The 25,538-nt window shown below is 40.4% G+C and overlaps 6 protein-coding genes and 2 long non-coding RNA genes across 9 annotated transcripts; 5 read left to right on the top strand and 3 right to left on the bottom strand.

The window, feature by feature from the left end:
- The first annotated feature begins 74 nt into the window (after positions 1-74).
- On the top strand, positions 75-1,831 carry LOC145709103 (hemicentin-1-like). Its single transcript, XM_081786786.1, has 3 exons — positions 75-288; positions 364-510; positions 639-1,831. Exons 2-3 carry the CDS (start codon positions 369-371, stop codon positions 1,829-1,831), a joined length of 1,335 nt encoding a protein of 444 aa, XP_081642912.1. The 5' UTR covers positions 75-288; positions 364-368.
- Positions 1,832-3,644: 1,813 nt separating this feature from the next.
- LOC145710662 (medium-chain acyl-CoA ligase ACSF2, mitochondrial-like) lies at positions 3,645-7,182 on the top strand. Its single transcript, XM_081788458.1, has 13 exons — positions 3,645-3,850; positions 3,950-3,965; positions 4,046-4,101; positions 4,169-4,236; positions 4,293-4,357; positions 4,423-4,557; positions 4,789-4,872; positions 4,988-5,050; positions 5,127-5,499; positions 5,573-5,689; positions 6,311-6,381; positions 6,537-6,873; positions 6,923-7,182. The coding sequence occupies exons 1-13, from the start codon at positions 3,780-3,782 to the stop codon at positions 7,156-7,158; spliced, it is 1,692 nt and encodes a 563-aa protein (XP_081644584.1). The 5' UTR covers positions 3,645-3,779; the 3' UTR covers positions 7,159-7,182.
- Positions 7,183-10,617: 3,435 nt separating this feature from the next.
- LOC145709496 (uncharacterized) lies at positions 10,618-11,542 on the top strand. The gene is made up of 5 exons (XM_081787184.1): positions 10,618-10,815; positions 10,859-10,939; positions 10,978-11,176; positions 11,223-11,344; positions 11,386-11,542. The coding sequence occupies exons 3-5, from the start codon at positions 11,015-11,017 to the stop codon at positions 11,501-11,503; spliced, it is 402 nt and encodes a 133-aa protein (XP_081643310.1). The 5' UTR covers positions 10,618-10,815; positions 10,859-10,939; positions 10,978-11,014; the 3' UTR covers positions 11,504-11,542.
- A 3,314-nt stretch (positions 11,543-14,856) lies between these two features.
- LOC145709102 (uncharacterized) lies at positions 14,857-16,680 on the top strand. The gene is made up of 8 exons (XM_081786785.1): positions 14,857-14,996; positions 15,039-15,265; positions 15,308-15,347; positions 15,407-15,544; positions 15,621-15,663; positions 15,735-15,803; positions 15,850-15,993; positions 16,213-16,680. Exons 1-8 carry the CDS (start codon positions 14,857-14,859, stop codon positions 16,435-16,437), a joined length of 1,026 nt encoding a protein of 341 aa, XP_081642911.1. The 3' UTR covers positions 16,438-16,680.
- A 91-nt stretch (positions 16,681-16,771) lies between these two features.
- LOC145708164 (uncharacterized) lies at positions 16,772-17,958 on the bottom strand. Its single transcript, XR_014134808.1, has 2 exons — positions 17,162-17,958; positions 16,772-17,113 (listed from the first exon to the last, which is right to left on the bottom strand). It is a non-coding gene; the product is annotated as an uncharacterized LOC145708164 (long non-coding RNA).
- Positions 17,959-19,452: 1,494 nt separating this feature from the next.
- Positions 19,453-19,961, bottom strand: LOC145709931 (uncharacterized). Its single transcript, XR_014134965.1, has 2 exons — positions 19,822-19,961; positions 19,453-19,779 (listed from the first exon to the last, which is right to left on the bottom strand). It is a non-coding gene; the product is annotated as an uncharacterized LOC145709931 (long non-coding RNA).
- Positions 19,962-20,818: 857 nt separating this feature from the next.
- LOC145706551 (integrin beta-3-like) lies at positions 20,819-23,848 on the top strand. The gene is made up of 8 exons (XM_081783965.1): positions 20,819-21,125; positions 21,304-22,167; positions 22,206-22,544; positions 22,590-22,830; positions 22,890-23,038; positions 23,082-23,345; positions 23,390-23,561; positions 23,604-23,848. The coding sequence occupies exons 1-8, from the start codon at positions 20,834-20,836 to the stop codon at positions 23,698-23,700; spliced, it is 2,418 nt and encodes an 805-aa protein (XP_081640091.1). The 5' UTR covers positions 20,819-20,833; the 3' UTR covers positions 23,701-23,848.
- A 68-nt stretch (positions 23,849-23,916) lies between these two features.
- LOC145707500 (ribonucleases P/MRP protein subunit POP1-like) lies at positions 23,917-25,502 on the bottom strand. Of its 2 annotated transcripts, none has more exons than XM_081785035.1 (5): positions 25,353-25,502; positions 25,122-25,309; positions 24,648-25,078; positions 24,463-24,606; positions 23,917-24,368 (listed from the first exon to the last, which is right to left on the bottom strand). In XM_081785035.1, the coding sequence occupies exons 1-5, from the start codon at positions 25,500-25,502 to the stop codon at positions 23,926-23,928; spliced, it is 1,356 nt and encodes a 451-aa protein (XP_081641161.1). In that variant the 3' UTR covers positions 23,917-23,925. The 2 variants fall into 2 exon arrangements, with proteins under 2 accessions (XP_081641161.1, XP_081641162.1); XM_081785036.1 differs by having other exon boundaries at positions 24,228-24,380; positions 24,475-24,606.
- Positions 25,503-25,538: the final 36 nt, after the last annotated feature.

Genomic DNA, 25,538 nt, shown 5'->3' with positions numbered 1-25,538 from the left:
TAGATGCAGTGAGATTAAAAAGTGCTGGCGCAGTTGGTGCTAGAACAAATCACGAAGGACCACCACTAAGCTAAGGGATCAAAGGCAACTCAAATTAGAACTAAAGGGCGTCTTAAATTTCATCATGATATTTCCACTTACCATCTGACACAAAATACAAAGATTAGCGTGAAGATCCATTTGAAAGTGATTTAGGAAGTGATGGATTGAAGACTATATTCATTGTTGAGCATATCCTGTCCGAAAGAGGACTTTACCATGTCCAGGAAAAGCCACATGCTGAAAAAGGTACCGAAAACTTCCTAGCTAGATGTGCGGACTTCCTTTCGAAAACTGTGACTCTAAAATTACGTGGGATTTTAGGCGGGATGTCATTTACATTTTACTCAAAGCCTACTGGACCATTTGTGGATTTGGTATACGTTTGCAAACTTACGCGAGAAATTCCACGATGGTCTTTGCTAAAGAAACCATGTGACTCTTCCTCTGGAATGGCATACGGATATAAAGGTAAAACTTCCTCTGCAGCAAATTAATTTCTGGCGTAGAATAGTTTTTTGAAAATTCACACGTCTTCAAGCGTCCCTTTCAATGAAAGTTGTAATCCACTTTGATCCAGCACAAAACCCGGTATTTAGCTTACGTATCATTCTCACCTGTGCCTGGATCGCCGAAAATCACGGTGGCCAATAACAGAGCTGTCGGAATGCCTTTTGGCACACGCGCTTCTTACGAAGGGCCTTGCTGCTCTGGTCAAAAGTTCCAAGGATTTGAGCCTTGTTGTCTTTATCGACATGATCCGTTTGAATTTTACATTCCCTCCGGGTTCTCGAAATGGTCACAATGGTCAGCATGTACCGCGTCATGTGATGGAGGAGTTCAAACAAGAACTAGAAGTTGCACTGGAAAATGCTCGGATCCAGCGGAAGAAACTCGTGCTTGTGGCACTCTTCCGTGCAATCCAACTGGTTGGTCGCAATGGTCTGAATGGAGCGAGTGCTCAGTCACCTGCGGTGGCGGAAAACGTCTAAGAGATAGAACCTGTCTAGATATTTGCCCAAACAACCGAAACTACCACAAGGAGGCGGGAGCATGCGCAAACGTACCCTGCTTTATCAAAAACGTTTGGGGGGAATGGTCTGAGTGGAGCGCTTGCTCAGCGACATGCGCAGTTGGAAGAACCCAAAGGACGAAAGTTTGTCTTGAAGGACCTTGTTTGACGGAATCCTCGCAGGTTGCTCCTAGCGAGTGGAGAGAATGCATGGATAAGTATTGCCACGGGTGGAGTGAATGGAGCGAATGGAGCGGTTGCTCGAGAGAATGTAGTGGCGGCCACAAACTGCGGAAGAGAACCTGTGATGGGGGAATCGTCGGACTTCAAGGCTGTCCAGGACTCGATGCCGAAAGAGGTGTTTGTAATTTAGAAGAGTGTGATCCGACCCATGAAGATTACTATGACTACAATGACTTTGGCATACCGATCGCATATGATCCAGAAGAGCTAAATGGATTCCAGCAAGATTGCCTTGATTTCCACAACTTCTACCGTGCACTTCACAACTTACCGCCTTTGTCATGGGACGTAGATCTTTTTCAATCGGCTAAACTATGGAGCAAAGAGCTTGTGGCTCGCGCACCAGGAACCCCGAAAAATGTTCTCAAAGGAAGGACGCCGAATTGGCCTCACTCTTTTATCGGTGGACAATTTAGAGCGGCAGACGTTGGAGAGAACATTGCATGGGACTTGAGCAAGGATGGTGCAGCTTGCCGCGATTCGGTCAGTCGCTGGTACAGGAACGAGAAAACTTTTATTGAAGCACAAAATTTTTAATTTATGATCCCAAGTAAGCGCCCTTGCGTCCTTTGCGTCAGTACTTTAAAGTAAGCTAATGATACTTTAAAATAAGCTCGTAAAAGTGAAATATTCTATTTCAATCCGCAGACGCCCCTTCAAGGCCGACGCGGCGATGACCCTACAGGGCATTTGACGCAAATGCTTTGGCGACAGTCGACTACAGTAGGATGTGCTCGAACGATGAAGCTTATTAAACAGCCAAAAGGAAAGAGTTCTCATTATTATGCCCAATATAATTCCACGTAAATACAGCCGGTTAGTGAATATTTTCTTAAGAAATTGATGAGTTGATCCGTTTCGCGAAGAAATCTTTTTATGATTGCGTCAAAATTCTAAAATTCCACGTTTACTTGTCAGAAAATCATTCATCGACAATGTCGATTCGACAATGAAGAAAATAACTAAAAAGGATTTTTTTAATTCTAGTAATAATGAAACTCTCCAAGGTACTTATCCGAAATACCTTCGATCGGGGTATACGGTTTGCCATTATGGTCCTCAAGGAAATATTGTGGAGACAATGCTGGACAATTGGAGCGACCGTAACCCAGACTATTGCTCGACCTACGATAACGAAAGAGGAACGAACCAATGTGCTAATTCCGGAAATTGTCAGGGTCTTGACGTCTCCACTCGTTGCGGCTGTTGGGAGCGTAAGAAGCTCAACCCAGTGGTGTTGACACCGTTATGCATTGGCAAATGTCTAGTGGAATGCGCGAATCAGTGGGGGTCTGACAACTTTTACCCAGAAAAATGCATTGGCGAAAATTTCTGCACCTGTACTAAAAGTGGTGCGCTTTGCAAATGAACTCAACTCGAGATTCAACTGTACAAAAATTACCTTATTCTTCGATCGACAAGGTTTTTCGTTGAAATGAAAGACTGAATATCCTTTTCTTTCCTGTTGCTTGAGATTACAGTTAAAACTTACCTAGCAGATATGACTTTTTTCTAAACGTTAAATCTGATCCTGCAACTTCTTGACACAGACGTTCTTGTTCCGAAATCGATTACAGGCTTTGTCATAACACCTCGTGCAACTCGAATAAGGTTTACTTTGAGTCCCGAATCTTAATGTGACATCACTTTGTCCAGAAGAATCGCCAAATATTATTGAAGTCCTTGCTAAATCGATGTTTATGGGATGCAAAATGATTGGATTCAGAAGATTGCGCATTGATGTTAGGAACAAAAACCTTGTACCGTTATATTAGTAACGATAACATTCAGCTCTTTGTTTTTCTGATCAATCAACATTGCAAAAAAACCCCTGGAAAGGTGTCGATATATATTTTGAATGGTTTTCTAAACTTTCCTGCTAAAGTCAATTTTAAGGTTCAATTTTTAAATTTTCGAGATACGTGTCTTTGTCAGTACGATGTCAAAGAGACAACCTATTGATAGGGTCACTCTACTCCTCTATAATTTCTAGCTTTTCGCGTGGGAACTCCTTTGAATCGACGTAATGAAAAGCCGATGCCTGCTCCGCAATTTATACAAAAATAAATCAATTTCAGTTATCAAAATCCGATCAAATTGGGTTGAGTTTAATTTGTTGATTTATGTCTAAGAGGAAAGAAATAACTGCAAGACAGAGTTGGAAAATCCAGGAAACGATTTTTCGTGAATCGCGAGTGCAGACTTTGTATTTCTAACTAAGATTAAACAATCTGCTCTTTTATTTTCAACGACATTGTTGAATTATCCTAGTTTTCAATATGTTCTTAAATACGTTCAGTTGTTAATAAGTTACAAGATGATTTTTTGGTCTATTGCCGCAGGGAGCAGCAAACGATGGCTGTAATTTTGTCCGATTTTTCCTCGAGCACTTCTTGATACAGGGGCGTGTTCAAACAAAGAGCCCATTAGTCACTGCTTTTGACTTGACGCGGTGAGACAAAGAGAATTCCAGTGGCCGAAGAAGATGCAGAAACGGCTAGCGAAGCGTTTCTTAAAGTCCTACGTCTCGGCGCGCGCCAGTGACCCCCTTGTAGGATCCGTTCAAAACAAGTAAACAGAAATAATAGAAGTCAATCTTAGAAGTTTAATCGTTCACTAGCGGTTAGAATGACTTTTTTGAACAACTTTAAAAGGTCGTACCATTCCACAGGTATTTGAAAAATCAAATTTACATTAAGTACGTTATGGGATATTTTGAAAAGAGTCGTAGACGCTCGTAAATTATTGTAGCAACAACGAATCATAACCGAAAAATTTGCCGACCGCGAAGTTTATGTTTTTCACAGGAACGGGTCCATGTTGTTTTAACCGAAAACGATAGAGGCGAAATAATGTTTACCACCCGAGCTCAAGTACTAAACGACGCTCTACCTTTGAAGATTTCGAAGCTAGAACAAATCGGATAGCGGCTGGGCTATTAGGAAGGCTTTATCTAAACGTAATTACCGAAAAAATGCGTTGGCAAAGCCATTATAAGCTGCTGGTCTAAACCCTGGCGAGTGTATCGGAATTTGGGCGCCAAATCATGAAGAATGGATCGAGGAACGGGTTTCCATCTTCAAAAGCTATCAAAATGAAAGACAAAATTAAAAGAAACCGCAAATAAGACGCAATTTGCCGCTGCCAAAGCTGGCCTTATCCTCGTGAATGTTAACCCATCGTACAAATCTGCCGAGCTAGCCTACGTTTTGCACATGTGCAAAATTCGCGCCCTTGTTTCTGACACTTTCTACAACCGACAGGTACTCGTTTTCTATCTGAAACGTCATAACAAGAACAAGGTTAAACCACAGTGGTCATAAGCCAACCGTCGACGTTTTTCAAAACAACTGTAACATGTCTTGAGAGTCTTGTGGGCGTTGTGGCGAAGAAACAGCGAACAAATGACCACTTTAATTTATAAAAGCCGTCTGCATAAGATACATTTATTCCGTTGAAATTAAAAACCTCGACCAATACTAACGTGAAGCTAGCCATACGAAGAGATCCTGACAAAAACACTGAAAGAAAACCCACAATTATCGGATCAGCTTAAGTTCGTAGCATTCATTGGACAGGTTAGCTATCATGTAAAAACTGAGTTCTTTGAATCGAAAACTACTGGCTATAGCCGGTACGAGATTTCGATCAAGCAAGGCGAGAAGCTGGAAAAACAAGATTGACCTTTTTAAGAATTTTTCCGGACTTGCAAACGTGCCGACGTTTTCATTCGACAACTTTCGAGCTGACCAGGACAGAGTGAGAAAATATTCCGTGAATATTCGATTTTTATCAGCTAGAAACATGACAAATTTTAAACTCTACAAAGGACTCTTCTTATCTCAATGAAGTTGAAAATATCATCCAGTCTTTGGATAGCGAAGACCCCGTAAATGTTCAGTTTACATCTGGGACGACAGGAAGCCCAAAAGGTGCAACTCTTAGTCATCATAATGTGCTCAACAATGCCATCCAGGCAAGCTCCTCGGAGCGAATTCAATCCACAGAAAACGACGTGATTCTCGTCAACACGCCTTTCTACCACTGTTTCGGTTGCGTGATGGCCAATCTATTCATGCTCACTCGCGGATGCAAGCTAGTCATTCCAGCGCCGACCTTCAACGCCGATGTCGGTCTCGAAGCCGCCCAGACCGAAGGCGCAACAGTCTGGTACGGGACGCCAACGATGTTCGTTGATTTGCTAGGTTTGTCTTGCCACGTCAAGAATTGAAAGCGTGTCATTTTTGAATTAAATTTTTCACAGCAATAATTCTTCAGCTTCTCCGTTACGTTCTACGTTCGTCGCGCCGAAGGGGGGAATTAGAGGCCTCATGGCTGGTGCAGTTTGTCCCGAACAGCTTCTCAGAGATCTCGACGAATATTACAGCTGCAAAGGAAACGATTCAAATCTGATTTATTCTATTTTTCAGAATCTGGTTAATCAAATACGTGAAAAGATTAGCAATAAGTATTTTTTGAAGACTCACGGTTTCTCAGTATCTTTCAGATGTGTGCTTTTAGGAGCATAATTAACGAATAAGGTTAGATATTCCTCCCAATGTGCAGAAGATTTTGAAGTTAACGCGCAGATCAATAAAAACTGCGCGCGCGAGAAAGCACCATAAAGAGCTTCTGCGCTAGGAAAGTTGCTCCCCTAATTCACGCCATCTCGTCATTCAATATTCCGCAATTCCTCAGAATTGTGTACTTCCACTGCGTTCGCGCTGGGAAGCAACTTTTGTAGCAAACCGCCTGGCTGTTATCGAATAATGACACACCAGAATTTTAGCCGGTTTGCCGTCTACTCGAACTCTTAGAAACGGAGCATGCTCCTCACGGAAAGGGCTTCTTGAGCTCAAGCCACGGCGAGCGCGTTCTACCCAAATGGATAATTATTAATTACTAAAGTAAATACAAATGCTCGTCCAATTAAACTTAATAACGTTCCATCGAATATCATATTCGGGATATGTTGAAGTTAGCTTTAAAAAGCTTGAGTAGCGAATCGTTGGTAAGTCTTCGTCGCTTATGGAACAACTGAAAACTCTCCAATCACGTTTATGACTACTGCGCAAAGCACTTTTCAGGTAAATTCATGTTTAGTATTTTGGATTTTTATGGAAACTAAAGATCACTTTTACGTTGTCTTTTTGGTGTAATATTGGCAATATTATATTGCACTTGAACAGAATAGGTGTGACAAAGGAGAAACAGTTTGAGATTCTCATGTTGTCAAATTTAGCAACGGACAACGACAGTCGGATGTGTGATGCCGCATACAGAAGCAAAGCTAGTAGAGCCTGAGACAGGACGAACAGTCGAAATGGGAGAAACAGGAGAAATGTGCATTCGTGGTCCTTGCGTGTTCAAAGGCTATTTCAATGAACCAGAGAAGACTGCGGAAGTGGTAGACAAAGATGGTTGGTATCACACTGGCGATTTGGCTACGATGGACGAAAGTGGTTACGCAAAGATTGTGGGAAGAAGCAAAGACATGATCATCCGAGGGGGAGAAAATATCTACCCGGCGGAGGTGGAGGCTTTTCTGCTCAAGCACCCAGCCATTGCTGATGCACAAGGTGAGCGCAAGTCACAGATTATTCATAAAAATAAACTTTCATCTTCCAGTGGTCGGGGTCCCGAGTAAAAGGCTAGGAGAAGAAGTGGCCGTTTACGTTCGACTTGTAAACGGGGCTGAATTAACTGCTCAAGAGTTGCGTCAGTTTGGCCTGGCAAATATGACACACTGGAAAGTGCCGAAATATGTCAAATTTGTCGAAGAATACCCCTTGACTGTTACTGGCAAAATTCGAAAAGTTGAACTGCGAGAACAAGCAAAAACTGACTTTGAGCTCGATGTTTGAGCAAATCTTGAAATAAAATTTCAGTTCTGACTCTTAAACCTCAATTTATTTGCAGTACTCACGACCGTTGCAAATTTAAGCGATAGCAGTCAACAAGCAAGGAAGACGCTCATTTCAAAATATGTTTTTTTCTTTATAGTTATGCGCTTCGTAAGGGCAAACTCAAAGGGAGAAACTCTAATGTGAGAAATTCGTCATTTTCTGAAGAAAAGTAAACTGCATATTTTGTGGCTCTTCAAGAGAATTTCATTAATCGTCCAATAAGTGAGGTGACTTTAACTAATCTTAAGCTTGTTAGTAGCCAACTAATTTATAATAAAAATAATCTATGATGATTGACAATTTTCGTTATTTTACTGAAGAAAATAGACTATTTTAAAAAGTCCCCTGGTTAAATTAAAATCAATAGACTATAGCTGGGCTTTCTTTGATGTAACTATAAATATTTAATGTTTCATTTCTAAATTTCTTGCGAAATGTGGAAGTTTTGAAGAATAATAGTTTACCCTGCCAGGGGTAAAACAACGTGTGAGTTTTATATGCAAACTTTTTCCCGCAATCAGAAATAATGAGAATGTGTATTCAAAAATATGAATTCGAAAGTGACAGAAATTACGTTTTTTTGTGAATTAGAATCGCGCTCGTGATGCAAGGGATTACTGTCTGTGTTTCACGATGTTAGCAAATTTCGTGTTAGTTTTCTAATTTTTGATTATTGTTCTTTCCTTGATTAAATAATCATCTATTCAAGTAACGATACTTCTTATAAGTCATATTTAAGGGGGTCGTCGTGAACTTATCCTTAGGTAAGATTGAACGAACGTTCAAGATAACAAGATCCAATCGGTGCTAACACAGATAAACAAAGGCAACATTTGGTTAAACGGGTGACCTTGGCGTGAGCTCGGATTATTTTTCTTACGTCGTCGAAGTCTAGCGTTAGGGAAATGAACGTATAAGTGACGCTATACCGTTTAATATACCGATCTAGGATAAGTTCACGAAGGTGATCAAATTAAATTCAGAAAAAGAAAGCACTGTATTCAACTCCTCAATCTCTTCTAGAAAGCTTGACATGATTAAAAGCACTTCCTTGAAAAATTGGGCCGGTTAAGGCTCTTGAATTTTTAAGCGTCCGTTGAAGGCATTTTTAGGATGATGCGGAAGCAACTCCCGCTTGGAACCGTTCACGAACATCCTGCTGAGGATCCAGCTTACGTCACTCCAGAATTGCTCAGGATTTGATGCCCCAGATTCATAAGATAAGATAAAAACCTAAATCAGTACGGTACTGTTATCTTTGTAATCAATGGTTGCTGACTATGTACCAAACAGTCCATAAAATATATACCCTGAGACGTGGTTTAATATTCGATCTTCCCAGCCACGTATGATTATACACTCAGTCAAAACGATTCCGGAATTTTCTTGTCAAGACGGCAGTTCCACCAGTCGGATGCACACCGTCGGGTTTCATGATAAATTATCGTTATTGGAATCAATTTTGAAGTCACGAAGACAAAATAGTGGATATAATTGCACAAACAGCAATTAAAGGAAAAGTTAATTCAGTAGAAATTTACTTAGGTGTTACAACTCACAATTTAATTAGTTTTTCAAAAGCGGCGATGAACACAATAATCGAGAACCAGCGAGTTCTCAATCTGATCAAGCCTCTGGTTGAGCACAAATCGAAGAAGAAAAGACAGCTAGTTCATCCTTCTGAGTTCGAAGCGATGGACTTTTCAGAAATCAAAAAGAAAAACGCTAGAAAATTGGATTTTGGCTTTCGATGGAGCGAAGATGACATCAGCGAAACAGAGAGAACAATTTCAGGGGGCAATTTCGCTCCAATAAAAAGTGATGGATATGCTTCTTTAGCTCTGTTAAAGAAGGACTTCGAAACTGCTTCTGAACTTGAAAGTAACTGGGAGAAGGAATCGAAATGAACGGGTCTCATTGAATTTAGTAAATCTTCTATTTTGGCTGAAAATATCGAGCTCTATTAATAAGATAAGGAGCTCAAGACATCTTGCGATATGAAAACATTGTCAGAATCTTACTTAGAAACTTTTCTTCAAAAGTTTATTGATGCGGAGTTAGGCGAAGGTTTTAATAATATCTTACATAACTATTCTAAATGCCAGTAGATATCATTCTACCGCCGGTCGACGTTATAAGAAAGCGCCAGAAACAATCGCATGAAAGTCCGAATGGACAAAATTCGGGTTAGCGAGATAATCCCGAATCAGATAGAAATGATTATTAATTCTAGCTCGCCGACGCGGATCAATAGCAGCTTCCAAAATCAGTAGCATTGCGAAAAAATTGGGTGATCAAACAAAAAAAGTAGATCAAAAAATCAAAAATCTGCGAGACAAAGGGGAGCGTGATGAGTTTGACGAGCTCAAACACTCCTTGTCCTCAAGGAGCCGGTTTGAATATGGAAAGTTGTCTACTCTAGTTTCTGTGATAGCGGAATTCTATCAAATGATTTATATGCGAACCATGAGTTAAGACGTGGAAGTATTGCAACAGCTAGTATGAGCAATGTTGGCCAATCAGTTCAACACGCTACGAGGTATAAAACTCTATAAACTGCTATCTTAAAAATTCTAGCGCGTCTGTAAAACGTGCTTCGTCTAAATTGAAAAACTTGGGCCAGGAACTGGTTTAACTCACTCCATCAGATTCTCCAGCTAAGATAATTCCATTATGGAATTGAAATAATAGATGGCGAAAAAACTAATCCAATTTCAACCAGTCACAGGGATTGGGAAAGGGAATAACCAAAATGAAAAAAGACACCACCGAAGCGTCCTCTAATTTCAAAGCCAAGTTGAAAATTGGCTCTGAAGAACGAATAGGTCAACAATTATTAAGGATAAATTTGATTCGAGAAAGAATTTCTTGTCTTTGTTTACACTCCGAAAAAAGATGCGAAAGCAATGTGCGAACTCTTCGTCTTTTGCTAAAACATCGACACAACTTTTTTCTTTAAGAAAGAGATAATTTCCGAAGTTTTTTTGAATGGATAAACTAAAAAACCTCATTGTTGATGATGACATTGGTAAATCAAGTTAAGATTCTTCGACAGCTAAATTTGCTCCCTAGACGAACAGGATAAACTTAAAACTAGAATGCTCATACAGGGAAAAACGTTAAAACGGAAGCCATCATTTGCACTTGATCCTAATGCCGCCAAAGACGTTCAAAATGCTTTGAACTCAAGACAAGATTTCAATAAGTTTCTATAGCTCCTATTTTAGAACATGAATCGGGCCATTTTCAGATTTATCTCTAAGGACGTTGGTACTCTCGTGGTTTTTAAACGACCCACAAGGAAGGTTCAAGGGTATCTAAGCTACTTTGGAAGTTTCCGAACCACAAAGCTCAAAAATACTACTTTTAATGAAAGAGAATGTTCCGATGAATATTTTGAATGCAACTAGTTTAAACTTATTGAAATCATAGTTCCAGCGGTCTTAGTTCTTTGGCAGATTTATCATTAACTGGGGGAGAAGGACAAACAGACAGTAGGAGCCGGGGATCTGGGCTTCCATTGACGCCCCAGAACAGTGTTGACCTTAGTGAAGCCGCTTCTAATAAAGCATCGACGAGTTCACCAACGAAAAACGAAACTCTTCTGGAGATCAGGTTTGTGTTCAATTAAATAATTTTTGAAGCTCATTCTTTTAAGTGACGACGAGAGCGACATCGATGACGCAGATGCACAATTCTTAGACGACCCAATTTTAAAACAATACAAGAACTCTTTCAAGTAGGCGGTTCTTATAGAACAACTGATATCGTATTTAGACACATCGGAAACGATCCAGATAACGTGCCGATTTTCATGCTGACGGCTCGAGATTTGCCAAGCGAGAAATTGATAAATTACGAAGACATTAGTAATCGTCTCGCGGATTACGCGCAAGAGCAGCTGGCCACCTTCGACAACCCGAACTACACCATCTATTTTGTGGCTGGCATGGCGAAGGGCGAGCATTTACCCTCCGTAAGTGACCAATTACGGCATTAGATAATGCAATCTCTTCTTCTAGGCGAAAACGTGTGAGCGATTGCGACTTCGATGGACATCCAAGAAAACTCTTAAAAAATTCTTTTTCATTCATCTTGGAGTGAAGAACAACATTTACATAAGCAGAATAATGGCGAGTCTGAGGTAACAGGCAACTCAGTTACTCGTTCAAACTGTCCTTTCAGCGACGAGACGAAGAGTAAATTGATAAAATGCACTAAAACGAAATCGCTGGAGAAATACGGGCATAATAGCAAAATTCACCTGCCGGTCGACCTCGCCAACTTCGATAAAAATGTATAGCTATATCCATTTTTTAGGATTTTCAAATGCAAGTAATTGAATAAATCATTATCTTCAGCGAAGAATGGTCTAAGAGAAGTCGATCTTTAATGTTAGGGCACGTAAAATTTCTCAGCTGCGGTGTAATCTGCTAGAGATAGAGACTAATGATCGTCCCAATTTTAGATATCAAACTATAATTAACCTTAGATAGCGATGCAGTATTCAGGAACGATTAATGTCTCCAGAAGTTGAAAATTTAATGTTTTTAAAGAAATTGTCATTGCAGTGCCATATTGACGATAACAGAGTCTTCTCCATAGCTTCTTTTGCGACTCTCGCATTCACGTGACATCTAAAGAAAATCGTTATTTCAACAAAATAGTCAAGAAAGGGGGGCAGGGCAGGGTTGGGGCGAACCTGGGTGAGGGGAACTGTTTGAAAAGGGACTGACCACGCATCCTACTGATTCTCGAGGAGCTTGAAGTTGGTGCGAAAGGCGGAAATTGGCGGAACCCTGCATTCCCGAAGATGATCTTGGTCGTTTATCAGGGTTCGAAAGGAGCTCTCTTGAATATAAATCTTGTCTGTAACAATTCTTAACCCTGGCCATAGGCGCTTGGCGAATGAGAGAGATGACAGGACTAAAAAGAAAGTAAAGAGGCAGATGTAACATCTGAGATGTTCCAGGAAAACGACGTGAAGACGCCAGCGACGTGCTGCTCTTGCATAAATAGGAAACTCACCCTCGAGTGCGGAGTGTATTTACGACTGGGCATTGGGCTCACGCTGAGGCTGGAGCGAATGTCCGTGTAGAAAACATTGGCGAGTATGCACACTACGATTGCAACTGTCTCTTAGTTTGGAATATTTTTCTCTGTTAAAAAAATGAAGTCGAAATGATAATTTATAATAATTTCAAATAGTATTTCAAACGTGCATATCAAGGCAGACAAAACGACGATCCCGATGCTTTCCAGAAACGTGCTAAAAACTTGCTTGTTTATGACTCTCTCAGACGAAAACATATGAGTATCTGTATAAGTGGAGCCGGGGAAATAGAAGCGCATCAATATTAAACTGAATTAATTGGCCCATCAAAAAGGTAATTATCTTTTTCCGTTCATGTAGATCTATGTGTATATTGCGCGTTGAATCTAATGGAGAACGCACTTGACAGCGCACAGTAGGTCTTACTGAATAGGTAGGAACAAAGGAAACTTTACGTACATCTGCCATATCATCTGTCGTTTCGGCGTTCTTAATTAATTCATAACTTTAAAAGAAATTTTATGAATTCTTTCCTTCAGTTTTCGTGTTCTCGTCAAATACTGAATAGGCGCGGATTGCCAACTGCTTGCAAATGATTAAGCCGATTATGTCGGATGCCGCAAAAAATGAATCCAATAAAATCTACCCGGGGAACCGGGGTTATATCCACTAAACCTCCTTTGCGAGCAAAAGAAAATCCTGTTAGAATCTCTGGTTGCTTCTTTCTTAACAAATTCAATTGAGAAAATTATGTTTTCTTTTCTCTTAATTTGATTCCGAATTAATTATTCTTTTTGCATTTTCGTACAGGAGAACGAGTACATCATCTAAATCATTCATACTCGAGTAGCAAAGAGTAACGATGTGCGCCAACTTTCTGCTCGAATAATTAATTTCGCCATTTTAGAATTCGCGGCATCATTCTCATTCATTGAAACATCTGATTCCAATAAGCATCTTTCTGATATCATAAATTTTCAATATGGCACATAAGTAAGCTACCCCTAAATCATGGCAAGAAAAATGAAATATCTGATGGAACATGAATGTTTACGCAACGTTCTTAGGGAAATAAATGCATGATAAAAACTTCTAGAGCAACTCGCGAGTGCCACCGCGCGCGCCCGAGCCTGAGTGATGGTGGTGGAGCGCCGCGAGAAATTCGGAGCTGAAAAAAAAAACGTCGGAACTCGATCATGCATTAGCACACATAAGAAATCGAGGTGATTTTCGGAAGTTATAGTCGCCTTATCTTTTTCTCAATTCCACTCTGACTAGAGATTATTCGAAACAAAGAAATCAACGAAGAAAATAGATAAAAGAGAATAAAAAAATGAAAGACAGCTGTGAGCTCGGAGCCTCAGGTTTGAAATACTGCACAAATTCTAAGAGTTAATTAGAATTAATTTGATAAAAAGAGTTTTTCCCGTTACGCATTGCCCTCTAAATGCAAAATAAACAAATTGTTTACATTATGTAATGAAATGGTTGAATTTTCATCTATCGCCTTTAAAAGTTTCCTTATTGCAAAATTTCAGTTCGCGTCTTTCGTCATGATTGGAAAAACATGGTTATCTTTGTCCTTTCTGGAATAGTGTTTCTCTTTTTTCTCCAGCTAAGAGAGCGTTCATCCCTTTATCTCTTGCTCGACACGACATCTGGAGACCTGTTTCAAAGTCCTGTCACCACCGCCAGAAGTTCCAGTCATCATCTGAAGTTTAGACCCGCTATCGACGAAGGAAAGGATCTTATCATAATTTCCCTATTAGCGCGTTTAAAGTCAGAACATCACTTATTTCTCATGCTTTTATAATTTATGTTTGAAAAATCTTTAAAAGAATCTCTGTATGACGAGGAATTCATCATCCACGAAAACGAGTTCACGTCAACTGTCGAAGAAACTTCAACAAACACAGCCGCAACTGCAACCACGACAACGATGAGTACAACAACTACGACAGCATTGACGACTGGTGTTGTTGAGGAGAATGAGAACTGTCCTGTCAGAGATACTGCAACTTGGGACACTCCAGTTGAACCCATCTACAAATTAAGAAACGATAGATTTTTGTGAACGGGATGAAAACGGCAAAGCAAGATTAGTTATTTTGAGTAACTACTTTTCTGTTTTGGGTCGCTCGAAATAGAGAGGCGTCGCTTATTCCGGTCTTAGTAAATGGAGCTTTACTAGGAGTAATCCGTAATCAAAGAATAGATGATTAATTTGGGAAAGTTAGAAAACGTGCTTTGAATTTGATCCAGTCCCGAAGCTAACGTTGGAAGGATTAGATTATCCCGGATAAAGCACTTCTGCACGAGGGCCAAAGCGGAAATCAGATCAAAAGCTCCGGTTTCTTTCGCGTTCTTACCAAAAGTTTTTTGCGCAAATTCTTTTTGCCAAAATTCCTTCATTTAATTATCCTCTGGTCAAGAGATACGGTAAACTTTTCACGTATTCATTTACTTTCAGTTATCCATTTTCAGTTGCCAATAATAATGAGTCGAAAAGGACACTCGCCTTATTTTTTATCTAACATTTCATCCCGTAAAAGTACACAGTTGGAGTAGCCGGCCCGAACAACCAGCTTATTTCTTTGCGTGAGATGGTTTTCACGGCCGTCAAGCTCAATAGATCAATTGTGATATCGCCTTTCTTCAAGCATGATATTGCTGATCCGAGTTCTGAAGGAGATGGAGTCGCGCTAGTTCACCCGTACCTCCGAATCAACATCCAAAAACTCAGGTAAGAATAAACGCTGTGAAAATTTGTCAACCTCACTTTCAGAGAACTCGTGCCCGTGTTGAGCACAGAGGAGTACAACAACACATGTCCTCACTTTGATGCTATCTACAACGTCGGCGGCATGTGCAAACCAGAAACGGTGAAGCGCTTCAAAGCGTCGTGCGTGTTTTTTGGCCAAGAATTTTGCAAGAACGAGAACGGCGAAGAAATATTCAAACACGGATGCAGCAATAAATTGCTCGAAGACGAAATAGTCCAGAAGTCTCTTAGTGAGTGGCCTCTCCCTCCTCAGCGATCATAATAATTTTCAGCGTACGATAAGCCAGACTACACTCCGAAAGGAGCGGATTCGTACAGAGAACGATGCGCCCTGCTCGCTTTTCCTTACAATTTAGTTAATTTTTGGGGAGCGACGAAGAAAAAGGTGAGGACTATGAGTTAGTTAAACAAATTGTAGCGCATACGGGGCGGCCTCAATTCGTTGTTGATCTCGCTCGAGCCTTCCAGAAGCAAGAACTGAATGGAGATTACGTGACTCTTCACTGGAGGTAAAAAGAGTTTGCCGATGAACTTGATGTTATTTCATTTTCATTAAATTAGCAGTTAACTAACGAAGTATTTCAGATACAACTCCGGCGACTGGCTTCACGGAACTTGTGATAAAAGGAAAGGTTTAATTATGGAAACAATAAGCGAAAATTGGAAGTAACAATACCCGTAAAATTAACCCACAAAAGGGAGAAAAAGAAGCTCGATGACATCTGCACACAAATCGAGATGATGAAGCGGCCAGAAATTTTCACAGCGGTAAAATTACGTCAAAAGGATTATAAACTCACTTTACCTTGTTCAGCAAATTTCCGCATTTATTGACAGCGTGGAAGGTGTTAACAGCATCTACATTGCTTCGCCACCATCGGAGACCGAAATGCTCAACAAAGGTCGCGCCTTTCTCGCGAAAACACGGCCAGACATCAAAGTCGTCCTTCAATCAGAAGTAAGAAATGGGAACGAGGGAAAACTTTGCTTTTACGCCGAAACTAATCCAACCTTTCATTTATTTAAAAAGATTATCTTACGATAGCGCTTTAATTCGCTCCTTTTTTTACTAATTCCACATTTACTGAGATCGATTAGTGGATCAGACAATGTGAAGGGTAGATAAAAACGAAATCTTTGCACTAATTGAAAAGTTTTTTTTTATTTGCTATTTTAGGTTATCCCGTTCTTGAAAGAGAATTTCTTTCCAGAGGGGTGCAAAACGCACGAAACCGAAAGCTGGGACCTACTTTCGCTCACCGAAATGGAAATAGCTGCTGACTCAAGAATTTTCCTGAGCTCGATTGGGTCCAGCTGGTCGAACAACATTAAGATGGAACGCCAACTGCGAGAAGTTCACAAAGACGACGACGGAAACAAAGTCATTCTCCCCACCCTGTGAAAAGAAGAATACGGCCCTTTTTTGTACATTATCGAACTGCTGCTCAATCAAAGAATTATCTGAGATAATTTATCTCCCTTCAGAATATCTGCTTATTTATATATCTGTTTTACGGTTGCTCATTTGCTATTGGAGCCCGACTTAAAATAACAATTGACAAAGGTTGATCTCTTCAACCTAATACACTGCTACACAATCCCTTTCAGACCTTCTGACTGTACATTTATGTGAAATATATTATTATTTAATATATAACAAGAAGCGTGTTTGACTTGACTCCTCCATGATTTCATATTTACAAAATCAAGCGCAGGGGTAAAGAAGTGAATGATAGTTTATTCTTTGTATTTTTGACTGCAGATTTGGAATCTTGAAAGAGGCAGTTGCGGTGAAATGCAGATGATAGTTTTAGTTTGATCTCTTCAGTTTATCTTCGTGGACCGATGAGTCAGTTGTTCGGGAGAAAGTTAGTTGGGAAGACGTTTGATGACAGAGACGCGGACAGGCTTGCGTTCGTCTAGCTCCGCCTCGATCTCGTGCTGCTCGATGACGAGGAGACCACCCGACTGGCTCAGCTGGCTCTTCTTTCGCTCAATGATCGAGTTCATGATCGTCTGTAGATGATCCCTGCGCATGTGGTCTGTCAGGCAGTCTCTGTATTTAAATCTCCGCCAACCTATGGATAAAGTTAAGAACGGCAATTTTCGACGATTACTCAACGTACAGAATTTGCATTTGAGCGGTCTTGCGGAAGGTGTGAATTTCTCTTTCGTTGGGCTGGCAGTCTTCGACGACATCTTCTGCAGTGGACGGATTTCGACTTTGAGTGGTTTTATTTTTCTTATTCAGAGGTTTCTTTCTCAGAGGTTTTTTAAGGGAAAAATGGTAGCATAAGAAAAGGAGGGTCATTTTTATTCAACAAGTTACAGCATAGTGACGTAATAGGCGAATACCAGCGGCCAACGAAGTGTGATTGGCTCGATCCCCTCTTACGTAAGTGATAGACTCGGAAATCTTTACATAATGAGTGGCGAACTCGATTTCGGGGTCATCAGTAGCTCGCTGGACTGGCGAGCTCGAGCCGCTCCAGCGAGTCTCTTCTGAGCACCGCCCGGCTCAAATAAAAACAACCGATTCTACGAAGAAAATTTCTCTCGATGCCTCTGAACAGCAAAAAAGCTATGTCAAGCCGCAGAAAAGTTGGGTCCTTAAGGGTGTCCCCAACGATCGAGGCCGAGACTGTCTAATTCGGTGACTCAAATTTTTCTTCTTATTTAGGAAATTCTGATTCCGAACCTTTTTTCAGATCTTCAATATCTTATCTACTTCTCGAGATATGGCTTTTTCTATAAGCGCGCTAATGCATTAGCCTTCGATAGAAATGCACTGTGAAAATGGCTATTTTGAAATTCTCAATTAAGTGTAGCAAATTATATATCTCCTGAAAGCTTGAAAAATTTCCTTTCTGCTGATACCATTTTCAAAAAGATCCGATGAATTTTACTTATTGTAAGAGCGCGCCAAAACTCGAAAACACCTACGCTTTGGCGCCGGAAAAGGGGATTAACCTACTTATCGGTGGACAATCTGAGCTCATGGGAGCCTTGTTGAAGGATCGAACTATGTTCAAACTGAAATTCGGAGAAAAAATCAAGCGAGAAGAGCCTTAATATTTGGTTCAAATTTTGTTAAAATCATCATTTTATATATTGTATATTTATATATGCATTTGATATAATTATAAAAAATCTGTCTCGATTAATGCAGAGAGAAGTGTTCAAGCAACATAATTCTTTTCGAAATTTGAGATTTGAACGAGTAGATTTTGAGAAAAACGATCTCAAAGTTACCCGAGATTACAGAAGTCGACCTTCTTTGAAGCGGCGGTAGGGGATTAACGGATCAAAATCTACAAAATCGGTCTCGATTAATGCAGAAAGAAGGGTCCAAATAATAATATTCAAATTGATTTCTTGTGTAAAAAGTATCCGTTTAGTAGAATTATTAACTCAAAGTTGATCCTGTTTCAAAAAAATCGTTGGGGACACCCTTAAGGGGCGGAGAAATTGCATAACAGGGACGCAAACTCTTACAGAGGTCATAAGAAGGTTCATCCAAATCTACTGGATTCAGATCGGAAAGCTTATTCTATCCGACACACTTGAGAATAGGAACATAATCGAAAGTTAATTAAAGTCTTCTCACGGATTTTTTTCCGGCCATCGAAAAATACCGATAGTTTCGCACCCACCGCCTCTCATCAATTGAAGACATGAAAGATAACCTCTTTTCTTAAAACCGTAGCTTTGAGCTCTTAATCGGGGTGTTCTCGTTTCAATATTGAAAATGCGACTCGCCCGGATCATTTTCGAGATGTTTCTTAGGTTCGTCAGCAATTGACCCTGTTTCGGGTTCGAAAGTAAACCCAAAAGAGCTAATTCTTTTCGCGTAAAGAGTTCATTTCCAGATGTTATTGACAGGCTTGCTATTGACAGCGATCCAGTGATCTTTAAGTCGGAAAAAGGTCGTGGTTGGGCTCAAGAATTACGTCGGATCGACCGAAGTAAGTTACGTCAGGTTACCTGAAGCTGTTGCGCGATGAAGCTGCTGTACACCAATTGGCCTTAGTCCAAAATCTAAATTTATTAAGGAACCGAAAAATAGTGTCACGCAGCCAATTAACACGAATTTGCTGTACTATCAAAAGTTTAAATGGAGATTCTTACTCGTACCAATGCACATCTACTAGTAAATCAAGGTTGCCCAAAGATTAAGCCTTACAGCCTTCTTATAGTTGCTTGCACCGGTCAATATAGGTCCCAAATAGTGATTTCCGATGCTAAATGATCATTTTCAGAAACTGTCCTGGCATCTCAGCGACCTAAGACGCCGTCTCTGTCAAAGATAGAGACACTGTCAGACAGCCTTTCCTTGTTGATTTTCAAATGATCTTCAAGCTTAGATACAAGAATGAAGAAGCAAAAGTGTGAAAAAATACTTTATTTTGTGCGAAAAATGGAACAATGTTGATACAGCGCAGGTGAAAGAATGTTAGCGGGGAGGGGATGTGAGCATTGCCAGAACTCTACCGAGGTAATATGAGAAATATCCAGCTACAAATGCGAAAATAAACAGTTTTAAATAAACGCTTAAATTCACCCGAATCATGTTCTGAAATTAAGAGTCTCTAAAAGTAAAAATTGAAAAAAGGATAAAAAGAGTGCTTTTTGGTAAATAAAAAATAGATTGCATTTTGACAGTTATTGAAAGTATTTCGAGATAAGAGAGCCGATGAGGGCGACGACGATGCAGGACCAAACGGCAATTTCGATCGTTGTTGCTCTTCGAAATTTGGTGAGTTACGAAAAAGTGTACTGTCTTTACCTTTCACGAGTCATTCCTCTTCTTTTTTCCTCGGCCTGCTTTTGCATTGAATTGAGACTTGCTCTCATGCGGTTGATTTCAGCTGCCATTTGACGGTAGTCTTCTGAGAATTCGCATTCTTGTTCGTCTTGGTTTACCATTCTATTGAAAATATTGATTGTATGAGAACAAGGTAAAATTTCTTTATAGATTTTTGTAAAGCAAAACTTAGTTTCAATTTCAAATAGTAATTTTAAACAGCATTAGAAAATAAATCTCTTTCTTGTTGCCGATTTTGTTCAGTGTGCTTTTTCATTTTTCACCTTGGTAAATTTATAACATAAATTCAATTATAGAGATAATAAAGCGAGAAGTAAAAATTTACTTTCCACGATTCTGAATAAGCAGATAACGTGAATAAGTTAGTTTGAATCCGAAAGCAATGAAATCAACGAAGAGAACCCCAGCTGAGAGTTGGTGTGATTCATGCAGGCGCATTCATTACTAAATTTATTGCAGTCGAGTAAGAAGCCAGGGCCATCGCCAAAAAAAGCAACTCTTTTTTCGAGGCGACATTCCAGTGAATGCGCGCCACTGCCCGGAGCAATCATCTTTCTGAGTCACAATGGATAAAAAAGGCGCTCAAGCAGCTCGATAGAGCTACAATGGATCGTTAAAATCTTCAACTTGGGCTGTTCCGGTTAGATTTTTTATTTTTATTCCTCAAAAGTACTCAAAAACGGTCATAAACAAGCTGGTCGCGCTATCCAGATCACGAATCTTCAAGGAGTAAAGAGACAAGATAAGAAAGAGAGAGAGCGCCGAGCGAAAAAAGCATGTGGGAGAGTTATGGTCGCTGGGTCTTACTCCTACTATCTTTGAAGACAATACTTGCCAGTTCTACTTGCCAAAATGCTACAATTACATCTTGCGAAGAGTGTATGGCAGGAAACCTTTCAAAAATAAAATTATTGCTTTAATTTATTTGAAAACAAAAGACTTTTTATAATTAGAATAACTAATAATTAAAATTATGAAATGTAATAAAGTGGATCCCGATTGCATCTGGTGTAGTGACCCTCTGGACGAGAACGAATTGAAAAAAGTTAACAAGGTCCGATGTCGTTCTAGAAACGCGCCCGGAAATTGCCGGACATTTATCCAGCCGAAGTCGGACACGGACTACATCGATCCCATGGAGCAGTCTCTTATGCCTCGTAAAGTTAACATAACCTTGAGAAGAAATTTCCCGTATAATGTCTCTCTGGAATTCACCCGGCCTGAGTATGCGAACATTGATCTATTCTACTTGTTGGACCTTTCACGCAGGGATTTCACGAAATTCAAGTAACCTAGAAATTCTGCAACCTGGCTATGCTTACTCGCGAACTGAAGGTGAAAAGTTTTTGTCAAAACTATTTGAGTGTCTTCTAGAGAAAATTCTTTTTTGGTTCTTGACCAACTTATTTATTTTTATGTAAAAAAAAGTTAAATCCAACCAAGACTCCATGCAAAAATACATGAATTATGTGAAAGAGTTCTTTCCAACGCTGGTAGATCGTATGAGGGTATTCGCAGTCGACCCGAACAATGATGACTCCCGAAATGATGACCAATTTCGAATTGGCTTCGGTGCTTTTGTCGATCGCCCCGTCGCGCCGTTTTTCTACGATCATCCAGCTCACATTAAGAATCCTTGCGCCAGAGACGGAAATAATCGAATATGCAGTCCCACTTTCACCTTTGATATTACTTCACGACTGACGTCGAACGTAGAAAGGACGAAGAAAGATCTCACGTCGATGAGCACGTCAGATAACATTGACCCGTCTGAAGCGGTGCTCGACGCAATTCTTCAAAGTATTCGTTGCGAACGGGACAGCGGTGTTGGGTGGCACAGCGGCGCCTTCAAACTTCTTGTTGTCACAACCGATGCGTCTTACAAAGCAGCGGGCGACGGCCTTATTGGTGGACTCTTCAATGCAAATGACGGTCAATGTCACAAGGGCGCAAACTGGCCCTTTTATGAGACTAATATTGATTATCCATCTATCGGCCAAATCTATGAAGCCGTTGAGGGAAGTGGAGTCGGAATTTATTTCCTGACGATTCCAAGCAGCAACAATCAAGTAAATCCTCTCGACGCATACAAGGAACTTGCGAAAATCTTGCCAAATGCTGAAGCAGGCTTATTGTCAAGCAACGGAGGCGAAAATGAATATGGGGAAGCTATCGATATGATTGTCGCCGCGTATGAAAAAATGGCGGAGAAAGTTCTTCTCAGAGGCTCTGCAAATCACCCTGATCACTTGCACGTTGTCGTTTACAAAAAATGCGGAAAAGATGAGGATTACGTCAAATGCGAAGGTAATTGATGGAATCAGAATCAAACTGATGTAATTTAGATATCAACAAATGCCTCTGTGAAAAAGTCGCAAAGAAAGAAAAAGTAAACTTCATGATCGAATACACTTGGAATGAAGACTGCCCAGAAGGGGACTGCATGCCCTTCGAACAAGAGTTTTCTATTTTCGGGACAGATGAAACAACACATGCAGGAATTCACTTCCTCAATCACTGTGACTGCCAAGGTGATAGCAACCCACCATCGTATATAAAATGTCAAAATGGAAAATATCACTGCGGAGAGTGCGCGTGCGATGAAGGGTTCGAAGGAGCGTTGTGTGAGTGTGCTGATTCTAATGACATAGCAGAGGACCTTGAACATTGTGCACCACCTATAGGTAAGAAAAACCATCATCAGCAAGTCACATATTTCTTGCTTTCAGAAGACTTCTTGTTAGAACTCAGTCTGTGTTCTGGAAAAGGAACATGCGAATGCGGGAAATGTGCATGTAACAAGGAAGACACAGGATTTAGAGTTGATGGCGAGTTCTGTGAGTGTGATACAAGTGTTTGCCCAAGCACGGGCGGTATGGAATGTTCCGGACATGGAACTTGCGATTGTAAAAGCACCCTTTGCGCCTGTGATGAAGGATGGGAAGGCAAAGATTGCGCTTGTAGTAGCGAGTATGTAAAATTTGCCCACATTCGTGAATCATAATCACTTCTTATGACGTTGAGTTTAGCGTGAGTGGCTGTATGGTCGGTGGCGTTGAATGTGCTGGAAATGGAGAATGTGAATGTGGAGTTTGCAGATGTAAACAAACCAGTTTCGGATACTACGACCCCAACGATAACTGCCAAACTTACATTGATACATGTGATACCATTCAAGGTACAAATTTCTCTATCAACATCAGACAGGACAGTTTCCATAGATTGTGCACTCTGTCTCTATGCGGCAAAAGACCAAAACTCTTTGGAAGATGGGAGTGATTTCGTCGTAAGAGAAGAGTGTGGTAATAAATGCCCCGATGATTTCAAAGACTTGCAAATGAGGAAAGATGGCTCCTATGTTCTCAAGAATGCACCGCTTCATTTTACTGAAGAGTCAAAAGTCCAGGAAGAAGGCAATGATATGCAGCGATGTACATATATGACGATAGTCGATGGGGAATCCTGCACATTAGAGGCCTTTATGGGTAAGATTTTCCATCTTGGTGAAAACTCCAAATTAATTATTTAGCACGAAAGAACGATGACGAAAAGACCGAATCAAACATTATTATTGGAGCTCCAGATTGCAATTTGTTCCCTATCAATGCAGCTTCATTAAGTATTTTGGTATTCCTTGCCTTTCTGGTAATTGGTTTGATTATCTTGCTTATTTCATGGTTTGGGATCTGGTACTACCGAAGGTCAGTACACATCAATTATCATTTTTGAAAATGTTTTCTCAGGAAAGAGTATCTGGATCACAAGAAAGCGCTAGAGGCGAACCAGTACAAACAAAATCCACTCTACACGGAACCCGTTACAGAACATTCCGCATTCTAATAACGACCTCAAAATTAATCTAAACTTTGAAATTGAGTTGATCACTACTGTAACTGCCTGAAACTGCTATACCAGCATGGTGCTGTAAAAAAACAGCACAAATTCTTATGTAAAGCATTCACCTTTCTATCTTCAAATAAATCAGCACTTAACATTCTTTCCCTAGAATTTTGCATCAAACAGATACTTAATTCTATCAAGACGCACGTCTTCAAGCGTAAGAATTTATTTTAATAGGTGAAAGGAGAGATCGTCCCCAGTTTCTATATACTCGACTTTCGCAACCCTCCAGTGATTCCAGTGCAAATTTCGATAAATAACTTTCTCCGGCCTACAAGCAGCAATCGTCGATTTAATCGTAGCGATACCAACGTTGACCCCAGCTGTTATATCCTGGGATACAGAAGTAACAAAGCCTATCCCATTGAAATCGCCGGTAATCGGCTTTTTCGTGTCCAAAACTGAATACACATCGTACTCTGGAACGTTTGATGGATACGAAGCAACAACAGCGAACTTCTCCGGTCTTCCCCTTCCATGAGCGATGAGTCGAACTTGTTTTATTGGATCTCCATCATCAATTTTAACCCCAGGAGGTGATGGGAGAGAGCGTTCCACATTTTCAAGAAGATTAACGCTCAAGAATTTGTTCTTTCCTTTTGGCTTTCATTCGGGATGAAGTATAAATATTTAATCAGCAGGGCTGCGTTGGAAATTTATCCCGCAGTAGATTATCGATATAAAGATTCTCCCTTTACTTTCGCCGGTATTGAGTGTCTATACGCCCTAGTTCAGCCTTGATTACTTTCCTTCCTTCCTCACAATCAGGGAAGTCATCGGGGAATGTTAAACTCCCACGGGCGCATCTGTGTAACTGCCAAAGCTCCAATCCTCCCACATGCCCATCTGAAGAATATTTAACATCGTAAAGTAAAATCGCAAATTACTTTTTGACATGATTAGTTCGGTTATGAATTTCGTGGCATTTTCATTTTCCATGTAGGCGATAACATAACCCGCTTGTAACTCTTGATCGACAACTACTTTCGAGTTCGCACACATCTCTTCCGCAAGCGTTCCGATCAGAATCATTCTCGATAGATTCTTCTCCTGTTCGTCGTCCCTTTTTTTGATGAAAGAAAAGTCAAATCCAACTGTTCCAGGCACTTTTCCAGCGCAGATTTTCATGCAATGTTTGAGCTTTTTCTCAGTAGGACATAGAGGAAGATGCCATCCAAATTTAACAATCATGTGAAACCGCTTAGCAAACCATACATGTGTGGCAAGCCGACTAGGCGTGTTGACGTTTTCAGATTGATTCCCTTCTTTGAAAAGTAGTTCACGCTTTGCAAGCTTTCTGCGCTTGTATGATTTCAAACTGAATTAAATAGATTCATAACATATTCCTTAATAACTCATACCCCGCTCGTTCAGTATACTCGTTCGTCACAATCAAAGTGCGGACGCTTTTGGGGAGCCTCTTCAGATTGTGAGCGGAAGCCCTTCGGCGCTTGCAGCGGGAAATACGTTGCAAAGCAGACCTTGTTGATGGTGGATCGTGAATTATATTCAACATTGCTTCAAGTTCACTTCTTCTTTTTTCGACAAGCTGAGTTATTGGTATTAGATAATATGTTTGATCTAAAACAAACCTCAGACACGTTCAAGCGCGCGTCAGAATCCTCCTCGACAATGATTGAAGCTGGTTGCTTCAACATCTTTGACATTTTACGACGAGCTCGACCCGTAAGCTCCTTTTTTCCATCTCCAGAACTACTTGTTTCCATCCTTTCGACACTCATTCTGCCAGTGAATATATTCGTTTACATAACGAAAAA

Source organism: Oikopleura dioica, chromosome XSR, assembly GCF_907165135.1.
Source record: "Oikopleura dioica chromosome XSR, OKI2018_I68_1.0, whole genome shotgun sequence".
NCBI classification, from domain to species: domain Eukaryota; kingdom Metazoa; phylum Chordata; class Appendicularia; order Copelata; family Oikopleuridae; genus Oikopleura; species Oikopleura dioica.
Note: the sequence above shows the minus strand (reverse complement) of the source record. Positions and strands in the feature narration are given on the sequence as shown.